This window comes from Phallusia mammillata, chromosome 1 (assembly GCF_965637545.1).
Source record: "Phallusia mammillata chromosome 1, kaPhaMamm4.hap1.1, whole genome shotgun sequence".
Taxonomy (NCBI): domain Eukaryota; kingdom Metazoa; phylum Chordata; class Ascidiacea; order Phlebobranchia; family Ascidiidae; genus Phallusia; species Phallusia mammillata.
Window position 1 is genome coordinate 22,245,457 of NC_137252.1, and position 27,669 is coordinate 22,273,125.

Consider the following 27,669-nt stretch of genomic DNA (forward strand, 5'->3'; position numbering starts at 1 on the left):
TCTTTGTCCAACTTTTTAAAGTATTGTATTTGAATATATGTAATGTATTATGCGAGAATATTTTACATGCTTATATATGACATATATGACAAGCTCCTGGATGCAAATTTTAAGTCTAGAAGCACTTGCGATGCACAATGCTTGGTCCAGATTCGTCGTACTCCTGTTTTGAGATCCACATCTGTTGGAAGGTGGAGAGGGATGCGAGAATGGATCCTCCAATCCATACAGAGTATTTGCGCTCAGGAGGAGCAATGATCTTGATCTTCATGGTTGGTGGAGCAAGAGCAGAAATCTCTTTTTGCATACGATCAGCTATACCTGAAATGTTGACCATACATATTTTCATGGTAACGCCAAAGGAGTAGAAATTTCGATTTCGTGCATCTTTTACCAAACGAAACATTGTGACGAAGAGTTTTACACATACCTGGGAACATAGTGGTACCACCGGAAAGCACAGTGTTGGCGTACAAATCTTTTCTGATGTCAACATCACACTTCATGATGGAATTGTAGGTAGTTTCGTGGACACCTGCAGATTCCATACCGATGAAAGCTGGCTGAAATAGGGTTTCGGGACATCGAAATCTTTCGTTTCCTATTGTGATAACCTATAAAGGCGTTTTACGATAATTAAAATATAGTACTGCTTTCTTTGTATCACTGCAAAATGATTATCAAACAATTACAGTAAAACTAGAAAAAGTCGCAGCGTTTGCATTGTTGGATATGTTGCAAAAAACTAAAGTTGAATCCTGTTGGTTTTTGAAAACCAACTATTTTGCTGTTTACAAACAAATCCTCTTCTTCTAAAATAGACTGGGAGAGTTTCTTCGCTGCAGATGTTGCAGAAAAGAAATCGTAAATGCTCTCTTTTTCTTGAATGTATAGCGCAAACTGATTTTAAGATTTAAGTTTTTACCTGACCGTCGGGAAGCTCATAGCTTTTCTCAAGAGAGCTACTAGAGGCAGCAGTTTGCATTTCCTGCTCAAAGTCAAGGGCAACGTAGCACAGTTTTTCCTTGATGTCTCTCACGATTTCACGTTCAGCTGTACATAATTGTCCGTAAGTTTTTAACTAGACTGCTGTTAACCCAGCAAAATGTTTGTTACATAACCTAAAAAATAATTGCATAAAAACTATACAGTTTACCAATATGCCTTAAGATAGCGAGGGGAAATTGGGAAGGAAATTTCACTGTCGAACATTTTTGTATTTTTACAAAGTGTTGTTTCTTCGTGTACTTTTGCATTAGCATAAGCATGACAGTCTCGTTTGACCTCTAGCACAATTTAACCAAGAATATGTATTGGCTTTCATACCTGTTGTCGTAAACGAGTATCCTCTCTCGGTTAGAATCTTCATGAGATAATCAGTCAAATCGCGACCAGCTAAATCTAACCGGATGATGGCGTGCGGGAGCGCGTATCCTTCGTAAATTGGAACAGTATGCGAAACACCGTCACCGCTGTCCAAAACAATTCCTAAAAGTTGCACCGATTTTATGCGCGCCAAGAATGAAAACAGTGGTTGGATGACGTCACACCCACATGTGACGCAAATGTGCGAATGAAAGTCTTAAATTGTGTTAAATAAACTCTGTGACGTTAACGATTTTATCGCATATAAGTATTTTAATTGTTGACATCCACACTTTACTTCTGCATGTGATTAACACTCGAGTTTTGTCTACGCTAATAATCACGGGCGTCGCCACCCAGTCCTCAAACAGCAAGAGGGCGCCATCGCCCACTAGGCGTTTCGCAACGAGCGGTTTTATTTCGTCAACCCCGTAACACACCTGTGGTTCTTCCTGAGGCATAAAGAGAGAGAACAGCTTGAATGGCAACGTACATTGCAGGTGTGTTAAATGTCTCGAACATAATTTGGGTCATTTTCTCTCGGTTTGCCTGAAAAGTAAAGATTGTTAGAAAACAGTTAGGTGAGGTATATGGCATGATCTCTCCACCGACCGTTTATTGATGTGTTTTTAAAAAAAAAACTAAAATAAGAATTCTCCTTGATTATGAAACGAAGAAGGGTTTGACTGATCGAAAATCCCTTGCATGTGATAAGTACAATAAATAACAATACGCTTACCATAGCAACGCAGTGCAACTGCCGTCTAAAAAATGCAATCATCAGTCATTTTACCAGTAACTGCTATCTTAGGGTTTGCCTGCAAGATTCCTTATGACCTGAGCTAGGTTTTAACGTAGTTCAATTTTACTACTCTTTTAACTTTTTAGACGATTTATGCATTTTATGATTATTTTAAATAGTTTTACTGGACCACAACACCAATTGCCCTAGACCTTACTTTTGGATTCAACGGGGCTTCTGTAAGCAAGGTTGGATGCTCTTCCGGGGCAACACGTAGTTCATTGTAAAATGTGTGATGCCAGATCTTTTCCATGTTATCCCAGTTCGTAACAATTCCGTGCTCAATAGGGTATGCAAGGGTGAGAATACCACGCTTGCTCTGAGCTTCATCTCCAACGTAACTGTCCTTCTGGCCCATTCCAACCATTACACCCTAAAATAAATATTTCTTAATAGCAAGATAAATACTTTTTTGGTTATAGAACAAAATTTGTAAACATGCAAGACCCTAAAGAAACCAACCTGATGTCTTGGACGTCCGACAATTGCTGGAAACACAGCTCTAGGTGCGTCATCTCCAGCAAAACCAGCTTTGCACATTCCAGATCCATTGTCAACAACCAGTCCAGGTACATCATCCATTGCTTGGGACCGGTCGATTTTTAGTTAAAACACAAACACGCTGTTATTCTAGTACAAGATTTAGACAAACCACCATTATACGTTTGTCAATGAAAGCGTCACCTATTTATCGGAAATTATTTTGCTTGAATTGACTTAAAAGAAATATTATAAAGATATCCTACCAAAATTAAAAAAAGGTAATATAGCCAACCCACATTGTCTAAAAACTTTAATTCGTTTTTTTATATTTTAGTTGTGCACCCAAGTTCTAAATATAGTTGTGACTTTAACTTGAGAGCAAACTATATGCAGTTTACTTCGATCTTTGTTGCACGTCTACTATTCGTCATTTTTTAAAAATAAGTGTTCTATTTCAAAGAATTACAACAAGAAATGAAAAACGATGCTTTATTGTTCTAGACTAGACAACTAAACATTTTACCCTGTGTCCAAAACACTTGCAAACTAGATCCAAATACCGCAAAGACCACACAATAAATATGTTTTGCAAACATATGTTTTGCGCTGGAAACGCGTTTCCTCCAAAACGGAAATGCGCATAGACAGAAATTATTATCCTTTTCCTGTACATTTTGCAGCTTAAGCAGAAACTAAACAGAACGCAAGCGCCTTACAGCGCTGTGCTATACCATATATGGCCACAAAACGCCCAGACGTTTACTGCTGTGCAACATGATATATGCCCCTATTTCCGCCCGTTAGGGCTGCAGTGCATAGCATGGAACGAATCAACGGTTAAACTGAAAATTTGTAATAATGATCCAGAATATGGAAACATTTGCCGAAAGTTAAAAATAGTCAAAAACAAGCATGGGATACTAGGGTAGAAGAGTAGCAGCTGCATCTTTTAGTAGAAGCTAATCCCCATACGTGACAAGAGAAGTTGGGGATTTGGCTAAAATGAGCGGCAAGAAGCCAACATGGGCGGATACCAGTCAACCCCGAAAAAGAATTTCTAACAAACATTGTAAAAGAGTAAATGATCAGCATTCTCGTGTATGCAATGAAGCTGTGATATTAAGTAATATTGCACAACTTTTCACTACTCCGCATTATTGTACACATTTTTACCTCAACATTTTGCAACATCGATAAAGCTCAACGTTGTTGAAGCCTACAACTGCTGGTGTCTGGAAATCATACGCAACTGAAAAGAAATTTCTATTCGGCGTATAATTGTAAACAGCAACTTGCCGATCGGTATGTGCAAGATCACAAATGTACTGTTGTTATAGTCACACATACAAAAAAACTTGTTAATAAGAAGTTGAACAGTTACATGTACGTTCATGGCAAAATTTTCATCAACTGTGTCATGCAAGTTTTTTATGGCCACATTTATTAATAAATTTGTCGTTCCATTTCAGTTACATTACAGTTGAAAGTGTGATTTATTCCATAAGTTAACATATAAGTTACCAAACACCGGCAAAAGTCTTCCGGCATATTTTAACACTGATGTAATTATAACATTACCAATGTAAACATTGCGCTACAACCTTGTCCAGTGTTCGTAACTATCTTTGAAACTATTGAATTACACGCTTGTATACAATATGAACAAACATTTTCAGCGCAAAAATGTTTCTTATGCATGTGTGGAATAATGTGTTTTGCAAAAGTGCCAAAATAGGTATATTTAAAATATGTTATATTTTCTGTATAGTTTCACCGAAACGGGCAAAAGCCTTTTCCTGTTGCAAATGCAATAAAGGCACATTGACTGATGTGCTTGATGTCTCAGCTGAGTTTAATATACATTATGTACCAAGAAAGCAAATAGCAACCACATACTTTTTCAATGTATACGCTGGGAAATTCATCAGGTATATTTATATATAACTTGTATTTGAAGGATACATTGTGATGAAAGTAAAATGTGCTGCCACTGGCATCTTGGGCAGATAAACAATATTGCAGAACGTAAGTTCACATGCAACGTTTAATCGGAATTCGGTTTCAAAAGCATCGTTGTGGCATAAGCTTTTAAACCTTACGATTCAAAGTTAGAAGCACTTGCGATGCACAATGCTTGGTCCAGATTCGTCGTACTCTTGTTTTGAGATCCACATCTGTTGGAAGGTGGAAAGGGATGCGAGAATGGATCCTCCGATCCATACGGAGTATTTGCGTTCAGGAGGAGCAATGATCTTTATTTTCATAGTTGGTGGAGCGAGAGCCGAAATTTCCTTTTGCATACGATCAGCAATACCTTAAGTGTATTGACAATTATTCAAATAACCAAAGAAAATTGTATCGCACTTTGTCACATTCTAAAGATTTTTACACATACCTGCAAACAAAGTGGTTCCCCCGGAAAGCACAGTGTTGGCAAACAAATCTTTTCTGATGTCGACATCACACTTCATGATAGAATTGTATGTAGTTTCATGGATACCTGCAGATTCCATACCTATAAATGCTGGCTGAAACAGGGTTTCAGGACATCGAAATCGTTCGTTTCCAATAGTAATGACCTGAATAAAGAAGGTAAGTGAACGTAACAGCTTCCGTACCAATGCCATTAGAACAAAGAATGTATTGTGTAGTAGGCCTATGTATTAAAGAATCTTCACAGAAACAACCAATTTAAAAACCGTCATAAAATTCTGTAATCTTGAACTGATATATTTCGCGTGCGGTTCTGTGTCGCATTCATCATTTTCTCGGTGTTTGCCCGTGATACTGGTATATCGCAATAACGATCAGATTAATCACGCATGGTGTCTACCTGTCCGTCGGGAAGCTCGTAGCTCTTCTCGAGAGAGCTACTGTTGGAGGCAGTCTGCATTTCCTGTTCAAAGTCAAGAGCAACGTAGCCCAGTTTTTCTTTGACGTCTTTCACGATTTCACGTTCAGCTAATAAATATCCAAAGCCAAACGTTAGGGTGTTTAGCTTGGTGCCCTTAATCCAGTGGTTCTCAAAGTATGGGTCGCGACCCAAACGTGGGTCGCGCACGGTCAAAAAATGGGTCGCGCTATGGTGTTTCAATTCTACCCAAACGAACTATTACTGCATTAAGTAAACACAAACGAATTTACTTAATGTAGTAGTAGTAAAGTCCCCTCACTCGACCACGTTGTACAGTGAAATGAACTAATAATTGCAAAATACTGACAATAGCCTTCCAATTGTACTGTTACGCACATGGCGAGTGTTACGTCATAGCACGGGGAATAAAAGCTAATCATGCAAAACTGAACGTGGAGATGTAACAGTTAGCGTTTAAGGATTAGTAAGTATTCGTACAAGGGTCCTTTTTTTAGATTTGGAATTCACTTCTATCAATGATCATGGTGCTGCAAAGCCACAATGTGTGTTGTGTTATGTAGTATTGTCGAATCGAACTCATGGGCAGACTCGAGTGCGGCCACCACGTGGCCTGGAAATTACATTTTTTGATGTTTGAGGCTTGGGTCGTGAGATGTTCATAATACTCAGATTTGGGTCGCGGTCAAAAAAGTTTGAGAACCACTGCCTTAATCGGTGCTTATAAAAACAGAAAGTTCACCAGCAAATCTGTATATGCCCAGTTACAAACCTGTTGTGGTGAAAGAGTATCCTCTCTCGGTTAGAATCTTCATGAGATAATCAGTCAAATCGCGACCAGCTAAATCTAACCGGATGATGGCGTGCGGGAGCGCGTATCCTTCGTAAATTGGAACAGTATGTGAAACACCGTCACCACTGTCCAAAACAATGCCTGTAAAACCAACATAATAAAATATTTACCAGTAGTCATTTGATTTTGAAAAATAATGCGCAAAGCATAACTATAGACAGCAAAGCTGCCTATAGCGTATCTTCAAATATGACCTACTTTCGCTGAACCTTTTCAGAAATTCACCAATTCGTTGTAAAAAAGTAATAGTTTGTTGCGTGAAATTTAATGATTGATACTGTTTGGGCCTAAACATTACTGACTGGACGGTTTGGGTACAGTTATACCTGTGGTTCGTCCTGATGCGTAAAGAGATAGAACAGCTTGAATGGCAACGTACATTGCAGGTGTGTTGAAGGTCTCGAACATAATTTGAGTCATTTTCTCTCGGTTTGCCTGAAGCAAGTAACGATTGTTATACTACAAAAATTTTCACAGAAGAACCTGAAAACTTTTTACAGAAGATTCTGATTTTAGTAAACAATAGCAAATAAAGGCACTTCAATTTATTCAGTTTAAATAACGATTATAAAAAACACTGTTTATGAAAAACTTATTTTTAGATTTACTTTTGGATTCAACGGGGCTTCAGTGAGCAAGATTGGATGCTCTTCGGGGGCAACACGAAGTTCATTGTAGAATGTGTGATGCCAGATCTTTTCCATATCTTCCCAGTTGGTTACAATTCCGTGCTCAATTGGGTATTTCAATGTGAGAATGCCTCGCTTGCTTTGAGCTTCATCTCCAACGTAACTGTCCTTCTGGCCCATACCAACCATCACACCCTGAAAAATATTATTTGGGATAACTCGTACAGCAAATAAGTGGAAAAGGAAACTTACCTGATGTCTTGGTCGTCCAATAATTGAAGGAAACACAGATCTTGGCGCGTCATCTCCAGCAAAACCAGCTTTGCACATTCCAGACCCATTGTCAACAACCAGTGCTGTGATCTCTCCCATTATTACTCGGAAGTTAGTTCAATGTTCCGTTTAAAATGGTAAAAATAATCTTGCTTTGAAAATATATCCGAAATTGATTTAATTGTTTATGTTGTAGTGACATCGTGACAATTTTTAACGACATGAAGCATAGGCTACTATTCGAACAATAACACTTCAAAAATAGTTGAGCTTTTGCATCTTTTACTGTTCTACGTCACGTTGTGTTAACTGGCACCCAAATATGCTTTGATAACATTGTATAAGATTTGAATTTATGGTCTGAATTACATTGAGAAAGAGCCAAAATAAAATTTTGCCGCATTAAACACAAATTCTGATAAATCTAGAACACATCACGACCGGGAAACATGCAAAAAATTGCGCTCAAGGCCAAAAGCCTGTATTATTTCTCAAGCAAAATTTATGCATCGTACCCATTTTCTTTAAATCTGACCTCCAGATGTCCAACAACAAAGTATCTGGATCTTTCATTAGTTTATTTTGGAAGAAACGTTGCATTGCCAATTGTTAGTACTTATCACAGTTCAATACTCGTTGTAAAGTTTACCTGGTTGATTTAATTCATAGTTTTCTTTATTCCAACTCAGTCTTGCCCTCGCATGCTTTGTTGATCTTGCTAACACCCCTCATTTATAACTTTCGACTCCCTACTTCTTCTTTTCCACAAATAATTGACATTTTTGGACGCACAGATTTTTTTGTAAATTTATGCATCAAAATAACACACTCGTGACGCTCACCAACCGTCATAACACGTCTCATACTGGGAGCATATCACGTTTGTAAGCAATTAAGCAATGACATTAAGAAATAAGTTGTTTTAGTTGGCTTTATTAGGAAGCCTTCACAAACAAACAATAATGTTCGTGATGACTTAAACGTCACGTTTGCGTCAAGAATTCGAATTTGACGCTTAGAATTATTTCACATTTATGCGTTTTAGCCTCATGTTAAGGCTGGTAAAGCATTAAATTTATCCGAGATATATTATTTTTGTTACTTTTTTAATATACTTTTTCTTAAATGCACACGTCTTGTGAACGGCAAAAGTGACATGAATAATGAAAAAAAAAAACGATTAGCTTGACATTGCTTCGCAATTTAAGCGTATTTTGTCACCGTTTCAATTCGCGGATTGGAAAATAATGCAATTAAATTACATGCATATGACTCTAGTTTCTTGCATATTAGTCACGCTTGACAAAGCAATCTCGTCAGCAGTAAAAGCAAATGAATTTACCCAAGTATAGCATTGATGGTTTTCTTTAAACTCTGATTTTTATTTCTATGTTTGACACGTATTGTCAGACAAATATTAACAAACAGGTATCGTTGCGCGCACAAACTCTGGAAAACGACATAGTAACCTCACGTTTGTTAGCCAGTTTACCTTAAATACTTTGGTTTACCTCTTTCAGACATAAAATTTCATGGTATTTAGACGTGGTTGTAGCTAACTACTAGAAGCGGGTACGATCATGTTATTGCACTGCAATTTTCATTTCTTAGATATGTGTTTGACATAATCGTCACAGAATGCGTAATCAAAACATTTGGTAGTTTCAAAAACTGAGCTTCATTAGAGGGATTAAGGAGCCACATGCGGTTCCAGGGCCGCGCGTTGGCAACCTCTGGACCACACTAATCATCGCTTGCATGCAAACGTTGTGAGTTGGCAAATTTTTGGCATTTGGAATTTTATTGCTTTTCTTCATTTGGATTTAATGCCATGTCGATTCTCCGAACAAAAGTTTATTTTCTGAATATAATATTTCCTATTTATAGTCTGAATCATTTGTCTGCAGTTTTTTGTTATGTGGTCGTCCAAATTAAAATGCCACTTTATCAAAACAGAGTGGCGTGGTTGGTAATTAAAGACTTTCTGAGTGCCTTTTAATTGGAATAAAATAAAAGCAATTTTTAGCCCATTTTATGACACTTATCATTTCCCATTATTAAAGTACTCCATTCTTTCGTAAAATCGATGATACAAAGTACAAATTGCCCTAATTATGGCTTAGTGCTTGCATACGGATTTGCTTTGTCTGCTTTGACAATTTTTGGGATGGCGACGTAAAACCCCATTCGAACCAAGCATAATTTGTGTTTTACCTAAAACCTTCTGCAGCAACCACCAATTCAGCAACGGCTCACCGCTGAAGACAAAAATATACCACAAGCCGGTTACGCTCTTAAACATCTTGTAAAACACTAAAATTATAAAAAGTCGCACAAACCTGTATCTTAAACGATTAGACACTATATAGGGATAAGAACCATTAAAAAACGCAGAAACAATGGTCCTTAACAGGTCGAACAAAAGTCCATCAAAATACAAAAAAAAGATAATAAAAACGTACGGAGTAACCGATCAAGCTACAAATTTCGAAACACTTCAGTACAACAAGAAATTAATTTGTAACTCTCTGTCGAAACCCAAACTCTTCCAGTGTACCAGCCCAGTCGACATATATCTGCTGTGTAACCTGCAGAGAAACAAATTAACAAATGCCCAAGTGCATAGGCGACGAGGAGGCGGTGGCAGGGTGGCGCCGCCACCTTGGGTTTGCAAAGCACGGTGGCGGCCACTGTGGATATTTTGGTTTGTTTATAGTGGTAGCGTACGAAACATCGTAAAATCTAAACATAAATTCGTAAAATTTTGTTTTGAAACAAAGGTACTGGCAATATAGCAACAAAACGTGCCTTTAAACTCAAACCTATTTTGGTTCGTGCCTTATTTATGACATCAAACACACAATTGTTAGCCAATGAATGCTTAGCTATTATTGTGTACAATGCGAATTTAATAAATGGTTATTTCAGGTGCCACAAAGCAACAGCAACATTTTTCAAACTTTTCTAAACAAATAATAAACAGCAACGTGTTAAAAAAAACAATACTTCAAACATTTCGTTTTTTCTAAATTTTGACGAATGGGAAGTTTGTTGGGCTTTGAGTTTGAGCTCTTTGTAGTTGCATACTTTAGTGACGTCACATTTTGTGATGTCATACTTTATGTCCGCCACCTTGCATTTTTGTGAAACTCGGCGCCTATGCCCAAGTGCGCAAAGACTTCCGCGCGCCATTAAAAGTTTAGCAAACATTTTAATAGGAATAGTTGCTATAATTAAGTTTAACTAGAAAAGTGACACAATTCAACAAACAGGATTTGCAATCACACATTTGTCACAATTTATTACATTTAAAGCAAAACATTTTATGTTTTTTCTGATGGTTTAGAACAGCGGTTCTCAAACTGGGGTCCGCGGTATTTTAGAGGTCCGTGGGGCAATTTTGTGGGACCGCAAAAAGGTTGAAGTAATTCTTTGACCTTATTTGGCGTCAGTTTGTGTCACTAAATAAGTTTAAATCATAGTAGAATTAAGAATCGACTGAATCCATTGCTAAACAATTAGCCTTTATTGCATGCAACTAACAAAAATGCAATTGTTGCACAATCGTAATGTTTTTTGTCTTGTCTGTGATGTCTTTTAATAATGGTCATGCGCAACTTTGCATTGCTAGCTAAATTCCTGCAATCAACTTTCGTTTTTCTGAAATACACGTTCAGGCTAAATGATCGCGAACCCTCGAAATAATGGCAAAGGGACCGTTTTTCAAAAATAATGAAAAAGTTTGAGAACCACTGGTTTAGAAGCACTTGCGATGTGTAAAAATTGGTCCGGATTGGTCGTACTTTTGTTTTGTGAATGTCATCATAAGGTGGTGACAAACGTAAGAACAAAAAATTGATATAAAACACGACACATAAAGGACTCGAAATATTTTACATCCTGAATTGTACTTCTTTTTGTAGGACTGCAGTGAATAGCACGATGCAGCATTTACCTTCATGGTCAGTTTCTTACTGTAAACTTAAAGCGTTCAATCTAAAAGGTGTAGGGGTAGGCCCTAATTGACCCTTTTTTGTTGGAACTTCTGCATGAATAAGCACGACTGACTGGGCCCACATACATTTTGGCAAGAGGGGCAAATTTGACACATATTTACGATATCAAACAAATATGTAAATGTAGGCATAAAATACTGTACAACAAAAACCTGAAACACTCTACAATATTAAAAATCCGCACACAGCCACGCATCAATCACGCACGTATAATTTACAATTTGCTTACCGACGCCAAATGTTCCTGGATCTGTTCAAAGAAGTTTTTGAAACCCAAAAATTTATATTTTACTGCATGCGCTAGAGCTGGAGCGTTTGTTCAGTAACATAAGCGCTTAAAAGAGAATACTTGACATGTACTGCGTTCGCGTACCTTAACCCAAGCAATAAGTACCACGCTTAATGCCAGCGTAAGGAAGTTTGTGCATGTAGCAGCGACTTCGATACGTTAAAATTAAGCAAAAATAACTTCGCATGGCACAGTAAATTGCTGTTGTTGTTTGGTTAAAGCCAACTGAACAGGTTTTCCATTACACGAAATTCCGTTTTGTTGGTGAAATAACGAGTCCGAGTCCGAGTCGAGTCTCTACTAAGACGAGTCCAAGTCAAGTCGAGTCTTTTCACAACTGAGACTCGAGTCAAGTCAAGTCTTTTAAAAAGGTGACTCGAGTCGGACTCGAGTCGAGTCACTGACTCGAGTCTCCCCATCACTGGAAAGTCCCGTGAATGAGTCCCGGTTATAAGCGCGGAAAGTCACACGAGAAGAGAATTTAAACGTGTTTCCTAACAGCTTTCAACAAGATGTCAACAGATGGGTGTTTTGCGGATCTTATAGAGCAAACACATGGAATACAGAACAAAGAAGACGGTTTTTACAGAAACTCCGGTTTAAATGCAGAAATACGACACAAATTTACCAACTGTTGTGATAACCGGATGAAGTGAACAAGTAAACAACAAGGGAACTCGACTCCCAGCAAATACTGTGACACACATGTACAATCATCACCACAATGCGTCCTTATGACGTCGCACACAGTCAAATATAGGATTAGATCACGCTTCACGTGATGATGCAATACAGGAATAGTGCGTAAACAAAATAAAAAATGCGTAAAAACTTTAACATCCTGGCTAATTATATAGGACAATTGTTGTAAAAGAGAATGAAATATTACGTCAACGCAGTAAAATCCACATCAATTATATTTTACCATTTAAGTGACTGTCATTTAAGAGTCATAAACCCATATCTGAGTCGATTTACCAATAACAATTGTTAAAACGAGAAACATACCTTTCCAATGCAACGGGCACAGCAACATACTTCACGGGTATCAGTGACGAAAAGAAGTTATCATACAAAACTGACATTTGATTGTTACGTCACACAATGCAATAGAAAGGAGCAAAAGTTGCAGGGAAGAAAAGCAAAAATCAATGGAAATCAGCAATCACCGACAAATAAGATGTAACAGTTAAGTTGTTTCGTTGGCTTTATTAGAAAGCCTGACCAAGCCAATTTTCCAACATTAGTGCCATTCGTGGAAAAAAACATCACTTTTTGCGGATTTTGAATTGTAAAATCTGGCTTGAAATAGGAAGTTTTCACAGTAAGCCTAGTCTGGATAATAAACGTAAAACAAAACGACAAACATTATTGCTCATATTCATTTAAGATTTTTACATTACGAAAAATTACGACATGCACCATAATATCAAATTCTGTTTGTTGTCGTTTTTTTTTTTTTTTTAAAAAAGCAAGAATTGCATTGCAGTCATTTCATTTTACATTTAACAAGCATTTTTAACGAAACTGAGTGCCAGTTTGATGTGAAATTTAAAACCACATTTCCAAGACTTTGTTTCACATCTTGGCTCCTAAATTGCCAAGAAACTCGGAATTGCGACTTGAAGTGACCGAAGCCACGAGATAGTGCTGGGCTGATCGTATCAGATCCGATGCCAAACTGAAATCAACCTGCAAGACGTATTCGGACACTCAGCAAATCGGTGTGGACAGGCCCTACAAAAGGGTGGTGTAGCCGGTGCGCCGTACCGGGGCCAATAATTATTCGGAAAATGAAAAATGACACAGTTTTTTCCGTTAGCAATGTCAACGGTAACATTTATTGCAGTACAAGTCGTGTAAGTTATGGGCCAAAGTTATAAAGCAACAGTTGCCTTTTTCACTCCGGACCGGATAAGTATAATAATGGTTCGCGAGGCCGAATGGTTTACATGTCCCTCCAAACTTGCCCCACAGGCGATTTTCAAGAAATGGTCTCTTCTACAATCCTATTTAAAGTCTCGTAGTACGACTTTTAAGTTGTGTAGTTAATCCCATCTTACCAGCAATGCTTCTGTATTACGTCACAAGTGATAAAGGCAATTGTTCGCGCACAATTAACACTTGCAGTTATTTCTGTGACGTAACAAACTGACGTTGCATCAAAGAGCGTTGTAATCCGATGAAACGAGTAAAAATTAATTGTACATGTTATAGCAGAAGCGCATGCATTAAAATTTAGGAATTTTAGGTTTTCAAAACTCTAAATCAGGGCTGTGCAACATTTCGTCGGTGGGTCAAATAACCAATTTTGGACATCAAGTGAAGGCCACACGATTTTTTTCACGTACACAATAAATTTAAAATTCTTCCAAAGCATCAAGACATTTATTTTCTAAAACAGAGTTTCGCCGGAACGCTGGCTTTCACAACAAAATAATTGTTTACTAGACAAAGGAAATTATTACGTCACATTTGGTGAAGTACTTTCAAACTGCTGTGTGGCCCACCAGTTGGAAAACGCTGATTTAGATTTTACTTGTTACGTATAGTATAGCAACTTAGGAGATTTGCCAAAAAATAGTGAAATATTTGCAGAATTTCCGCAAGAATTACATATTTCCTTTAAATCAGTGTGTCGGTGAGGGCCACACTAAATAGCTTGGCGGGTCTGATTGTGGCCAGCGGGCCACCTGTTGCACACCGCTGCTCTAAACGTTTGACGTTCATGTGCAAGCTGTTTAATTAGTGTCAATTACCATTGGCCAACATGCTTTTGTTTGTATTGGTTCACGAATAAAAGTATTAAACGCTTGATCATCTGTGCATAAACCGTAGTGCAACTAAACAAACTATTCTAGAAATGACTTTAGTCTTCAAAGGGGGGTAGGGGCAGAAATTGACTTGCACCAGCATATTTTTCTTCTTCTAGATGTCAAAAATGTCCTGTTTTATCATATTTTTAAGTAAAGCACTAAAACCCAAAATATCAATTGACCCAGGTATAATTTTAATTGCTCCAGTTATAAATCTTCGAGTAACATACGCTCAACATAACCAAGCAAGAACATGACTTCAGTGGTGGGATTCAATTTTTTGTCAGCCGGTTCTATCACAAAAGTCATATTTTTTCACCAGGTTCTGTTCAGAAGTCCATTGACAGTAACCAGCATTGCTAACCGGTTCGCTGATCTCGTAAAATTTCGTGAGACGGTTCTATAGAACCGGTGCGAAACGGCTGAATCCCACCACTGTATGACTTGTAATTTAACAACCTTTACACATTGTTACATTTACAACTCAACATCATATTACATATCGACGAATCAAAGTCGTCATTAAACAAGATTGTCCGAATATATGTAGTTTACATAAGCAACGATAGGATAACTTATTGTTATCTGATAATTTAGAAGCACTTGCGATGCACAATGCTTGGTCCAGATTCGTCGTACTCTTGTTTTGAGATCCACATCTGTTGGAATGTGGAGAGGGAAGCGAGAATAGATCCTCCGATCCATACGGAGTATTTGCGTTCAGGAGGAGCAATGATCTTGACCTTCATGGTTGGTGGAGCAAGAGCGGTAATCTCTTTTTGCATACGATCACTTATACCTATTAAGTAATAAGCAATGACTGGTTGATTTTTTTCTTCCTTTTTTTGCTACTCAGTTTTTACTTTGCTGGCCAATAACAGTTAAGCCACATTATGTTTAAAAGTTGTTAGGGGACATACCTGGGAACATTGTGCTACCACCGGAAAGCACAGTGTTGGCGTACAAATCTTTTCTGATGTCGACATCACACTTCATGATAGAATTGTAGGTAGTTTCGTGGATACCTGCAGATTCCATTCCAAGAAAGGCTGGTTGGAAGAAAGCTTCAGGACATCGAAATCGTTCATTTCCAATCGTAATGACCTAAAAAAATGTAACAGATTGGGAAAAACGTCCGTGGTCCGCATGATAGTCAAAATCGTTTTGTGCATGGCTCATCACCACATGCTGGTTTCAAAACAGTTTTGCAAAAACTCGCGATAGCCATGTTTTTATAGTTCTTTTTAGTTCAATAAATATAAAGTGCTTTACCCAATCCTTTTTTTCTGACAGTTTTGATTTTCAGGTAAAAAAAACATCGCAAACCTTTGTGTATGAAGCGTGTCAAATCGAAACTATACGGTTATTGTCTGAAAACAAGATGGACATGCTTTCACTTTGGGGATGTGCAGAACAACATTTGGTAATGATCCACCTTTCCCCTAAAGCTGTAATGCTGGGAAATAATGTTTTACCTGACCGTCGGGAAGCTCGTAGCTTTTTTCGATAGAGCTACTAGAAGCAGCAGTCTGCATTTCCTGTTCAAAGTCAAGGGCCACGTAGCACAGTTTTTCTTTTATATCTCTCACGATTTCACGTTCAGCTGTGTGTGAATGACCCAGGTTAAAATATAAACTGCGGTGGGGTGCCTTTGAGAAAAGTTGCTTTTTAGGCATATTTTTAACCATCTAAACTTTAGTCAAATAATTTTGTTAGGGTCAAGTGTTGACCTTCAATTCCTACTACCAATATTTCAACTGCGTTAATAGCAACAAGGTAATATATTCCTTCAATTTCCATGTAAACCTGAACTTTAGAGCTTTATACACAAGAAAGCTCCATGTGTTGATTTACGCACATGTGGAGTATCCTCAAAAGTTCACCAGCAAATAGATTGCTTTGTGGAAATTACTAACCTGTGGTGGTGAAAGAGTATCCTCTCTCGTGGAGAATCTTCATGAGATAATCAGTCAAATCGCGACCAGCCAAATCTAAACGCAAGATGGCGTGTGGAAGCGCGTATCCTTCGTAAATTGGAACAGTATGTGAAACACCGTCACCGCTGTCAAACACAATGCCTGTGAAAGAAAACACTTGTTGATATTTCTAATGATCTAAGAAATAGTTTCACCTCGACAACCCCGTAACACACCTGTGGTTCGGCCGGAGGCATAAAGAGAGAGAACAGCTTGAATGGCAACGTACATTGTAGGTGTGTTAAATGTCTCGAACATAATTTGAGTCATTTTTTCACGGTTTGCCTACAAAAAATTACAAAACACAGTCAACGGTTTTATTTCGTATAAACTGATAAAATTTAGCCGTGAAAACCGGCGTAATATATCTCGGATTAGCAAAGAAGTCGATTAGACAGACCTAAAATTTGCATGTATTACACAACAAACTGATTCTACTTACTAAGGTATAAAGGTAATAATTAACAGAAACGAAATAACTACTAGGTAATAATTAACACTAAGGTAAAAAATAACAGCGAAATAATTGCCAACGTGTTTAAACTTGCAGCAAGTTTATTTTTGTAACACTATACTCTACGACATTTCATAGTTTTACGTCGCTAAAATTCAATCGGTTTCCTGCTTTAGTGGTGCTTTAAGACAGGGGTGTTAAACTGAAACAACTTAAAAACACAAAAAAGACCAAAAACAAACTTATTAGTAAGTCCAGGGCCGCACTATCCAAACATTTGTTGTAGTGTAACATAACAACAACAAAATTGCATTATTAAAAACAAATTTTCAAAAAAATCAATGTCATTAACTGCATTTGAAACCATATTGTAATAAATAACAAACAGATAGCCTACATAGTGTAGCAAAGCGAAAGAACCAACTGTGCTTTGTTGCTTTATTTGAAAACAGTGGCATACAATGACACAAGAGTTGCAATTGCTGGTTCTAAAGATGGGCTATTTCGATCATCCTGTTATAACGTTTCATATAGCACTAAGAGAGAATGATTGTATCATGTAAACTCACTGGCCTGACAAGGTATTCCGCCAGAGTAAAACACGTAACTTCTTAAAGTTACTTCGCGGTCCATATATAGCCCGCGGGCTGTGGTTTTGTCACCCCTGCTTTAAGATATGCTATATTTCAATTATAAATACGTCAATTTATATGGTAAAATGGTTTGTACATTATGCATGAATACAGATTGAGCAGGAAACACCCCAGCATACTTTTGGATTAAGAGGGGCTTCGGTAAGCAAAACTGGGTGGTCTTCGGGGGCAACACGCAGTTCATTGTAGAATGTGTGATGCCAGATCTTTTCCATGTCGTCCCAGTTGGTTACGATTCCGTGTTCAATTGGGTATTTCAATGTGAGGATACCACGCTTGCTTTGAGCTTCATCTCCAACGTAACTGTCCTTCTGGCCCATACCAACCATCACACCCTGCAACACATGTTTTGGATAACTCGTCCTTCAATGCTTGACCTAATTATTTATCAAATGAATGAAGTTTTAAGTCATAAATGCATATTTGGCAAAAATCAAATATCATAAAATTTACAATTACCTGATGTCTCGGGCGTCCGACAATTGAAGGAAACACAGCTCTAGGTGCATCATCTCCAGCAAAACCGGCCTTACACATTCCAGATCCATTGTCAACAACCAGTGCCGCCGCTTCCTCCGACATTGTTCAACGAAATTAGTGAATATTTGGTTAAACAAATAAAATGTTCTGGAACGAAATTGTTATGAAAACATATTTTAAACAAACCACATGATGGCAAATCCCAAAAGTCACAAACCTAAACTTAAAACCGAAATCCGATTCACAGTTCTCTTTTACAGTTATATTTGTCCTGTGCTAAAATGAACGCAGCTCTATTGAAACAATTGAATTGCTCCCGCATTTTTGGCTAGTTCAATTACCTAGCTTACCCAAAGAAATACCCAAAGAAATGGTTTGTCCATTTACTTACCGCTGCTGCATTTGTTTTGCTGCGGATACATGTTTAGCAATTATCACTAATTATCCGTTTCCTGTATATTTTCGCGTTTCACAGGAATCAAAACACAAACGTTTGCAACTGGGCCGAACAGAAGCGTTTCGATACCATACATGGTCTTAAAATCGCCTCTGCGATCAATTTTCACTGTGTGTAAAACTGATGTCACCATTCGCTTATTTCCGGTTTATGTGCCGAAACGCACCCACCCTGTCCAAAAAAAAAACAAGTTATTAAGTGAGACGGTTTTGTAAAACATGATAACAATATAAATTTTCCTGCAGAGAAATCTGAATATTGCAGCAGTTTAGTATACTGTCTTTTATTCCCACGCTAATGTCATTGGTTGTAAGATATTGTAGGAGGTGAAAACTACATAAAAATGGTACGGGTCCTTTACTAATGCACATGCAAAAAGTAACAACAATTGGTCTATTATTTATCATCATTTGATTCTTAAACAATGCTATTCTGCTCCCATGGTACAATATAAACACTATCACAGAATGTTGTCGTTCACATATTTCTTTCAACTAAGTGACAGAAATATAAAAAACATATGTTAAAGGGTGAAAAAGAATAAGAAATCACAATATGTGTCAGGCTGCAGAAGTGAGCAAGGCACATATAAAACTGAAGAAGGACAATCCAAACCAAAAGTCATCAACATGACCAACATGTACAAAATCTCACAATGTACAAAATGTGAGTATTGCAGTTTGCGTCAGCTCCAGAAAAATTACCGGCACATGGTAGAACCTGTCAAACTGTAGTGTACGTAATCATTTTGCAGCTTTGTGCAAAGAAGGGTACAACGTCTACATGTAGCCTAGGTTGATTGCATGGACTTACACCTGTTGGAGCAAGTAAACAGATTCTTTACAATTTTGACATTTGACCTTTATCAGGGTAAGCAACCAGCAAAGATAAAGTGAGCATGTTAGTTATAAAACAATCAAGTCCCAAAAGTCTACCATGAAGTCAATGTTTTCCTGTTTCACATTTTTACAAAAAAAAAAAAAGTTGGTCAAGAAACAAAAAAAAAATTTCGTTTGTTGACGCCCGCAATATACAGCTCTTTGTATCAAGTTAAATTGAGTAAAACAGGGTCATGCAAAAGAACCAAGTATCCAATTACTACCAGATGCTGTTGTTGTACAACATCATCGCAAAATGCTTTAATTAGAGACAAACGAACAGACTGCCTGGAAAAGCTGTCTAAAGTGTATTTTTTTAATAGATTGGTTGTGTGAGTTGTGTGTTTGGGCTTAAGCCGTCGCTGCTTCCCTTTGTTCTGATACGTCAGTAAACTTATGCCCAGCCACGCGTGCGCATGTTGGGGGAATTTAGTGTCCACCAGTATATGTTCATTTTCCACAGAAGTAATGCAAAATGAAGTAGCTTTTCGTTGACTAAAGAAACGAATAGTATTCACATACCAATCGTCAATTTAGGCATTTTTTGAATTACAAAAGCGCCGCAAATTGTTGATAAGTTTACATTTTTTTACCTACTTAATTATTCGCCCCATTTCAAACATATAAAGACTGAATGACGGTAAGAAGTGATGTGTATGGTGATATTAAATGTGATAATGCCTTGTAGCCCCAGTCACATAACGCCTTTTAATGCGGTAACGTTGCGTTGCTTTTTCCGGTTTGTTGATTTGCTTAGTGCTATTGTATTGCTATGTTCACCAAGCGAAATAAAATCATCTTTCATCTCATAATAATGATGTCATCATCGAAAATTAGCTAAATGTGCGACTGACGTGAGTTTGGTGTCAAACCGAAGTCGACGGTGCTGTGTCGGTGTATTGGAAAGGCGTGTTTATCGTGTACAGGTTTTTTTAAGGTTTGGTTTGGGTGACCGCTAAGTAGTTTTAAGAGACCGCAAGTGTTTCATTTAAATACCAAAAAATAGCCATATTTGCTTAAACGAATTATTTATTAGGTTACTGGCAAATTTTGTGAAACCGCTGGAGAAATTTGGGGGACCGTTTCGGTGGTATCGTCACGTGAAGCGTGACCAAATTCTATATCAGGGCTACTCAAATGGCGGACCGCGGTCCAATATCCGGACCATTGGGGCGCTGGATGTGGACCTCGACGGTCAAAAAAATTTTTCAAAATCTTATATGCGAGGTCAGATTGTGCAACTGTGACGAAAAAAAACTTTCATGAAATGTTCCACTACACAATTAACTCAATGGCGATTGTTTGTGCACAATTTTATTTGTGATGTAATAACCTGGACCATTGCCATCCGGAGTAATCCTGCAAAAACTATAGTTTTTTTCTGTAGAAAAAATATGTTTAGTATGATGTTGTGCCAATATACTTTTGCAAGGAACAGATTTAGGCATAAAGCCGAGTTCAAGCTTTTGTTTTGCTGAAATAAGCATTCGGATCGAACAAATGAGTTCATCTTGGACGCAATCCTCCCTATTAGCAAAACCTAAATTGACCAAAACAAGATTACGTTTGCATTACTTACAGAAGTGCCCAGATCTCGGTAATTTTTACTTTTTTATCTGGATCAAAATTATTTGAGTAGCCCTGTTCTATATGTTACATCACCGTTAAACACATTTTTATGTTTTCTATGTTCCCGCCAGTAGTCTTTCACTTGGTTGGTTGACGCAATGTTGTGCAACCCTGGGATATTATCTGTCACAGTCTAGTTAAGTGACGTCACAACATTGGTATTGTTTCACTGACATCACTATTTGGCAGCGTAACTGCCTCGCGGACATTAGTGACTGAAAGTTGTAAAGACAGCACGTGCTTACCTTAAGTAACTGGTACTGTTCGTTTTTGTGTTTATGCGGTTAGGCGTAAGCGTGGACATTGATTCAAACTACTGCAAGACGCTTGCATTTCTGTACCGGTGAGCAACTGCAAAAATATACTGTTAAAGTGATTGTTTGTAGCTTCTTGGTGTGCAGTGGATTATAACTTGATTTCGTAATTCGCGGAACTTTGAATTGACTTGTGCCGGCTGAACAAACGTTTGTTATTTTGGCTACGGTATTTTGGAGTTTCTGGGCGCGAGTAAGAGCGCATTTAAAACCGGAATTTGGGAATAAAGCGATCGCCCATGCTGTGCTTTGTGGGCGCATACAGTCACGCCTCATAGCTATTAAAAGGCAGCGCAACCCTATGCTTGTACTGTCTCCCAACATAGCTTTGACAAGAATTGTGTCTGACCTCATACAGGCGCATTGTGGTGATATATCTTATTGTATGTTTAGGTGTGTGACAGATAAATATTGCGAGTGGAATACCCGTGATATTTACTTCTTTCGGTTACCACAAGAGGTAAGGTTTGTGCTGTATTTCTTCATTTGAAGCAAAATATACAACGCTAAGCTTTGTGTATAAATCGTCTCCTATGTTCTGCATTTAATGTGTTCGCTCTACTGTAAGATCTGCAAAACACCTACCCAGACTTGGTAGGTGGGATTCAATTTTTTTGTCAGTCGGTTCCAGAGTTACAAGCGGGCCCGAAATCTGAGCCCGAACCCGAAACGTTGTTGAGAAGCCCGTTTAGGCCCGAAATTTTGATTGACAGGCCTATCCACGTAAGCCTTGGAACAAAGGATGAGAAAGAAACAAGGGAAAGACAACAAACACAATGAACAAAAGTAGACAATGGCGTAAACAATACGTTTTAAAAGTAGGGTGAGCATGAGTTCAAAGCCAGAGACTGTTACTTACCTGATTTTACCGGAGTGATTTTTTTTTAAATGGCGGACACGGAACGCAAAGTCAGGCCCGTTTTAAGCCCGTTTTCTCACAAATACCTAAGCCCGAACCCGCCCCGACTTGCAAGTCTGGTCAGTTCTATTACAAAAGTCCATTGACATTTACCAGTAATGCTAACCGGTTCGCTGATCTCATAAAATTTCGTGAGACGGTTCTATACAACCGGTGCGAACCGGCTGAATCCCACCACTCCACCTACCTGTGTAGACGGAGTCCCTTAGGAAGGGCGTTTTAATTCTTCCCTCGTGTGACGTTCCGTGCTTCTAACCGGAGCGCGTTCACAGTTTCAAAAAATTTACATGTCAAAAATGTTAACAGATATATCATGAGGAATTGCTACAAAGGCTTGGTCCAGATTTCCCGTTTTGAGATAGAATTACAACGCCCAAGATTGATCCAAACCGGTTTGTTACGTCATAAACAAAACTACAAGTGTTAATTGTGCGCAAATAATTGCCTTATTTTGTGATTTGTGACGTAACATACAAGCATTGCTCGTAAGATGAGACCAACTGTACAATTTAACAGTCGCATTACCAGATTTTAAATAGGATTGTGGAAAGACCATCTCTTGCCCCCCTACAAAAATCGCCTCGAGGGCTAAGTTTGGAAAGACGGCGCTGGGGCGTGCAAACTATGCGACCAGCGCGAATCATTATTAAACTTATCCGGCCCGCTGTGAAAAAAGTTTGGTGACCCCTGTGCTAGACAAAACAAAAAATACTTTGCTTAGTACGATTATTGTCGCAACGCCGAAACATTACATGTCTTGCATTATATTTGTAGCACTCCAACAAACAAGTTGTTTCGGCATTTTTACATCAAGGTTTAGTCCAGCAGTTCTTAAACTGGGGTCCGCGGTCCCTTAGGGGTTCGCCACGCGGTTTCAGTGGAACCTCGAGGAGCCTAACGTATTTCTACAATAATATATGTAATATCAGCGTTTGTGACTGAATTCGCAAAAATGAGACAGATAAACGAGTATTCTGTGACAGGAAGTGGTACCTTGCTTTATTTACCAGTGACAAGCAGAGGCGATTGTTCGCGCACTATATTTATATTGTTTTAGTCTTGTTTGTGACGTAATAGGGTGCCCTTGAAACATTCACACGCAAAGTGATCTTAAGAAACTAAACCCGTTCTGCATGTTGTTGTGGAAATGCTTTCCAAAGGAATAAACTAACTTTTAGTTGGTAACTCGACGGTTTTTTTGCCAATATATTTTTAGTTTTATAATATATTTAGCTTGGATCGCGAGTGCTCGAAAAAAATAGCGAACGGACCGTTATGACAAAAAATTATAAAATTTTGAGAACCGCTGGTTTAGTGTGTTACTTCGAACAAAAAGTTTTTGTCAAAATTTCAATACGGTATTGCAATGCAGATTTGAGTCCATGTTTGCAAAACCACATCTGTTAAAAAGTGGAGACAGATGCAAAGATCGATTGTCCAATCCAAACAAAGTATATTCGTTCCGGAAAATCAATGATCTAAACTTCGTGAGAGATTTTGACGAGTTTTTATTTTTGCATGATCGCAATCACAGACTTACCTCTGGAATATACACTAATAATAAATTTTGATATGTAATGAAATAACTTTTTTCAGATGTCATTATCAAACTAATAATGGTCTATGTATCATGGATAACTGCCGGTTATTAAAGTCTGCAGCAAACTCACATTTTCCGTATTCTGGTCATTTTTAGAGGGTACAATAGGTTTCGCAGATTTTGGTGATGGGACCGCTTAATTATTACCTGTAGTTTATTTGTGAAACTTTACACCTAAAAGGTAATTTTACCGTCTTTCGCAAATAGCAATTTTAGCTAGGTATTATTTTAATTTATTTTTTGTTGTGCGAAGATTAGTTGCATTGTGTAATGACTGGACATTTTCATCAGTTTATAACCAAGAAAAAGTCAAAAATTATAGACAAACGAAACTAAATCAAAGACAAGATATTTTTTCATACAACTTGTTACATTTGCAACACAACATCTCATTTTATATCGGCAAAATTACGTTATTAAACCAGCTCCAGAAATATATGGCTTACATAAGCAATGGTGGGATAATTTATTTTCATCTGATAATTTAGAAGCACTTGCGATGCACAATGCTTGGTCCAGATTCGTCGTACTCTTGTTTTGAGATCCACATCTGTTGGAAGGTGGAGAGGGATGCGAGAATAGATCCTCCGATCCATACGGAGTATTTGCGCTCAGGAGGAGCAACGATCTTGATCTTCATGGTTGGTGGAGCAAGAGCGGTAATCTCCTTCTGCATACGATCACTGATACCTAATTAACAAGAGTGGTTTAATTTTTATTTTTTTATTACTCATTTTTCACATTGCTCACTAATTACAATTAAGCTTACCCCACTTTGTTTAAAAGTTTTTGCGGGGACATACCTTGGAACATACTGCTTCCCCCAGAAAGCACAGTGTTGGCGTACAAGTCTTTTCTGATGTCGACATCACACTTCATGATAGAATTGTAGGTAGTTTCATGGATACCTACAGATTCCATTCCAAGAAAGGCTGGTTGGAACAGAGCTTCAGGACATCGAAATCGTTCATTTCCAATCGTAATGACCTTAAGAGTTATTTAACATATCTGAAATATTTTGACCGATGATTCTATGAAAATAAAGGCACGTATCTGAAGGTTTTCGATATAGTTCAGTGGTTCCCAGACTTTTTAGTCCGTGGCTCATATATTTAATCTAAATCGGTTTGTGCATGGTTTATTTTTATTGTTTTAAAACTATCATGCGGTGATATGCGATTTGGTTTTAAAACTATTTATGGTTTTAAAACTATTATGCGGTGATATGCGATTGTGACACCGTATTTAATTATTATGTCTACAAGTTCAAAAGGCTTTGTGACTCATTTAAAATGTTTTTCGTGAACCACTACTGAGCCATGGTCCACAACTCGGGAAGCATTAGTTTAGCCGAGCAGAATAATGCACTATAGATAAGGTAAAATAGTCGTTTACCTGACCATCTGGAAGCTCGTAACTTTTTTCGATGGAGCTACAGGCGGTGGCAGTCTGCATTTCCTGTTCAAAGTCAAGGGCAACGTAGCACAGTTTTTCTTTGATGTCTCTCACAATTTCACGTTCAGCTGGGTGTAAAAATTATCTTGGTTAAAATTTTACCAATTTTGTGATGTTTGGAGAGTTTTTTAACAGCTATATGTTTATCCAGCCAAACATTGGTTGTAAAATTTTGTTATATTTTGCCTCTTAAGCCCTGTTATTTTCCTTCCACTACGTTGGTGATACTACACCAAACAATACCTTTCCTATTAAATCCGCATGTAAGTGCTTTTTGCAAAAGAAAGCTATAGGTTATACCTGTTGTCGTAAACGAGTATCCTCTCTCGGTAAGAATCTTCATGAGATAATCAGTCAAATCGCGACCAGCTAAATCTAACCGCAAGATAGCGTGCGGGAGCGCGTATCCTTCGTAAATAGGGACAGTATGTGAAACACCATCACCACTGTCAAATACAATGCCTGCAAAAAACACTTGTTGGACTTTTGCTTTTGACCTCACCACTAGTAGCAAACTATCAATCGATATACCTGTGGTTCTTCCTGAGGCGTAAAGAGATAAAACAGCTTGAATGGCAACGTACATTGCAGGTGTGTTAAAGGTCTCGAACATAATTTGAGTCATTTTTTCACGGTTGGCCTACAAAACATCACAAAACGACAATCACTGGGTTTTGTTTCGTAATAAGTAACATGTTCAGAACATTTAAAGATTTGTTTTCTGTTAGTTCATAGCGTTTTTCCTAAGATACATATCGCAGCATTTTTTCGGATTAGCGACGACGTCTACATTGCACAGACCAAAAATTAACTTAAACATCACACCGAAAGACAACTTAAACATCACACATACTTTTGGATTCAACGGGGCTTCAGTGAGCAAGATTGGATGCTCTTCAGGGGCAACACGCAGTTCATTGTAGAATGTGTGATGCCAGATCTTTTCCATGTCGTCCCAGTTTGTTACAATTCCGTGCTCAATTGGGTATTTCAATGTGAGAATACCACGCTTGCTTTGTGCTTCATCTCCAACGTAACTGTCTTTTTGACCCATACCAACCATCACTCCCTAAAAGTTTTTTTGACATAGTTAGTACAGCAATACTTGATTTACATATTTATCAAGCAAATAAAAATTTTGAGTCTTAATGCATGTTTAGGAAAAATCAAATATTTACAGTTACCTGATGTCTTGGACGTCCAACAATTGATGGAAACACAGCCCTCGGTGCATCATCTCCACCAAAACCAGCTTTGCACATTCCCGATCCATTGTCAACAACCAGTGCTGTCGTTTCGTCCGCCATTGCGCAAATGATTTATTCAATAGTTTACAAAACAAATACTGAAGTTCTGGAACAAAATTATTCTGTAAACAAGATATTACCAAACCACTTCTTTGCCAAATCCAAAAAGCTGTAGTCAAAATTATAAAAACGAATTCTTATTCTCAGCTCCCTTCTATGTTCTGTAATTATTCCACGCAGTTTCATTTTGTTTGAATTCCTTGACCAAACCTCCTTTACTTTTAGTTTTTAATCTTTATAAACAGCCTACTTGACAGAGCTGTTTTTCTCCCACGAGTACTTTGATACGAAACAAATAAATGCTCCTTTATTTTTAGCTGCTTTTGTTTTTGCTCTTCTACTTTAAGCCGTATTTATTCAGCAGAGGAACTACGTTTTGCGACCATCGCTAGTTAACCGTTTCCGCTTCGAAATGTTTAAAATATAAACGTTTGTAACGCAGGCGTGCAGAAGCGTTTCGATACCATATATGGTCATAAAATGGCCTCTGCGATCAATGTTGACTGTGTTCAATTGTCGTCACTGTATGATTATTTCCGCTGTATATGCTGAAACGCAATCATTGTATCAAAAAAACAATTTGTTAAATAAGCCGGGTTTGTAAAGCACGATCACAATACAAACTGTTGCACAGAAATCTGAAAAATATTTACAGCAGATCAGTATATTTATCCCTATTTTTCAGCCCAACACCAATGTAATTGGTTGCAACGTATATCCGGACTTGTCTATTAATTGTAAAAATTAAAAAAGAAATTAAAAGTATCCTTTACAGTTGTAACAGACTGTAATAATATTTATATAAAGGACAATTTTGTTGCCTAAAACCTGAAACACTAAACGAAAAAAAAACAAGACACGTAGACAGGCATCGTTTTGTGATCTTCACTTATTCGAGCGTGACACTCATTTATCAAGTTTTTTCGACAAAATATGTTAATTTGGGGGTACATATATTGTACAAATTACAAGGGGTAATCAAAGCCCCTACCTTGTCCTTGTGTGCCGGCGCGTATGACCATTATTTCATTTGTTGTAAAAGTTGATTCTCAAAACCCTGTTCAGAATGTAAGTAACTGTAACACTTCAGGGCTGATTCCCAAATTAAATTTTTGTTCATCTTAGCTTATTAGTGGTCGAACTGGCCAT

At 37.8% G+C, this 27,669-nt stretch overlaps 2 protein-coding genes across 2 annotated transcripts; both read right to left on the reverse strand.

Moving 5' to 3' along the window:
- LOC145209139 (uncharacterized) lies at positions 1-7,412 on the reverse strand. The gene is made up of 14 exons (XM_080079392.1): positions 7,257-7,412; positions 6,984-7,199; positions 6,702-6,810; positions 6,295-6,456; positions 5,484-5,611; positions 5,046-5,229; positions 4,762-4,964; positions 2,630-2,770; positions 2,325-2,540; positions 1,806-1,914; positions 1,327-1,488; positions 926-1,053; positions 431-614; positions 1-321 (listed from the first exon to the last, which is right to left on the reverse strand). The coding sequence occupies exons 1-14, from the start codon at positions 7,374-7,376 to the stop codon at positions 116-118; spliced, it is 2,268 nt and encodes a 755-aa protein (XP_079935518.1). The 5' UTR covers positions 7,377-7,412; the 3' UTR covers positions 1-115.
- Positions 7,413-14,348: 6,936 nt separating this feature from the next.
- LOC145209147 (actin, cytoplasmic 2) lies at positions 14,349-26,566 on the reverse strand. The gene is made up of 14 exons (XM_080079404.1): positions 26,398-26,566; positions 26,067-26,282; positions 25,745-25,853; positions 25,514-25,675; positions 25,154-25,281; positions 24,562-24,745; positions 24,249-24,448; positions 17,941-18,066; positions 17,601-17,816; positions 16,551-16,659; positions 16,315-16,476; positions 15,874-16,001; positions 15,319-15,502; positions 14,349-15,197 (listed from the first exon to the last, which is right to left on the reverse strand). The coding sequence occupies exons 1-14, from the start codon at positions 26,518-26,520 to the stop codon at positions 14,992-14,994; spliced, it is 2,253 nt and encodes a 750-aa protein (XP_079935530.1). The 5' UTR covers positions 26,521-26,566; the 3' UTR covers positions 14,349-14,991.
- Positions 26,567-27,669: the final 1,103 nt, after the last annotated feature.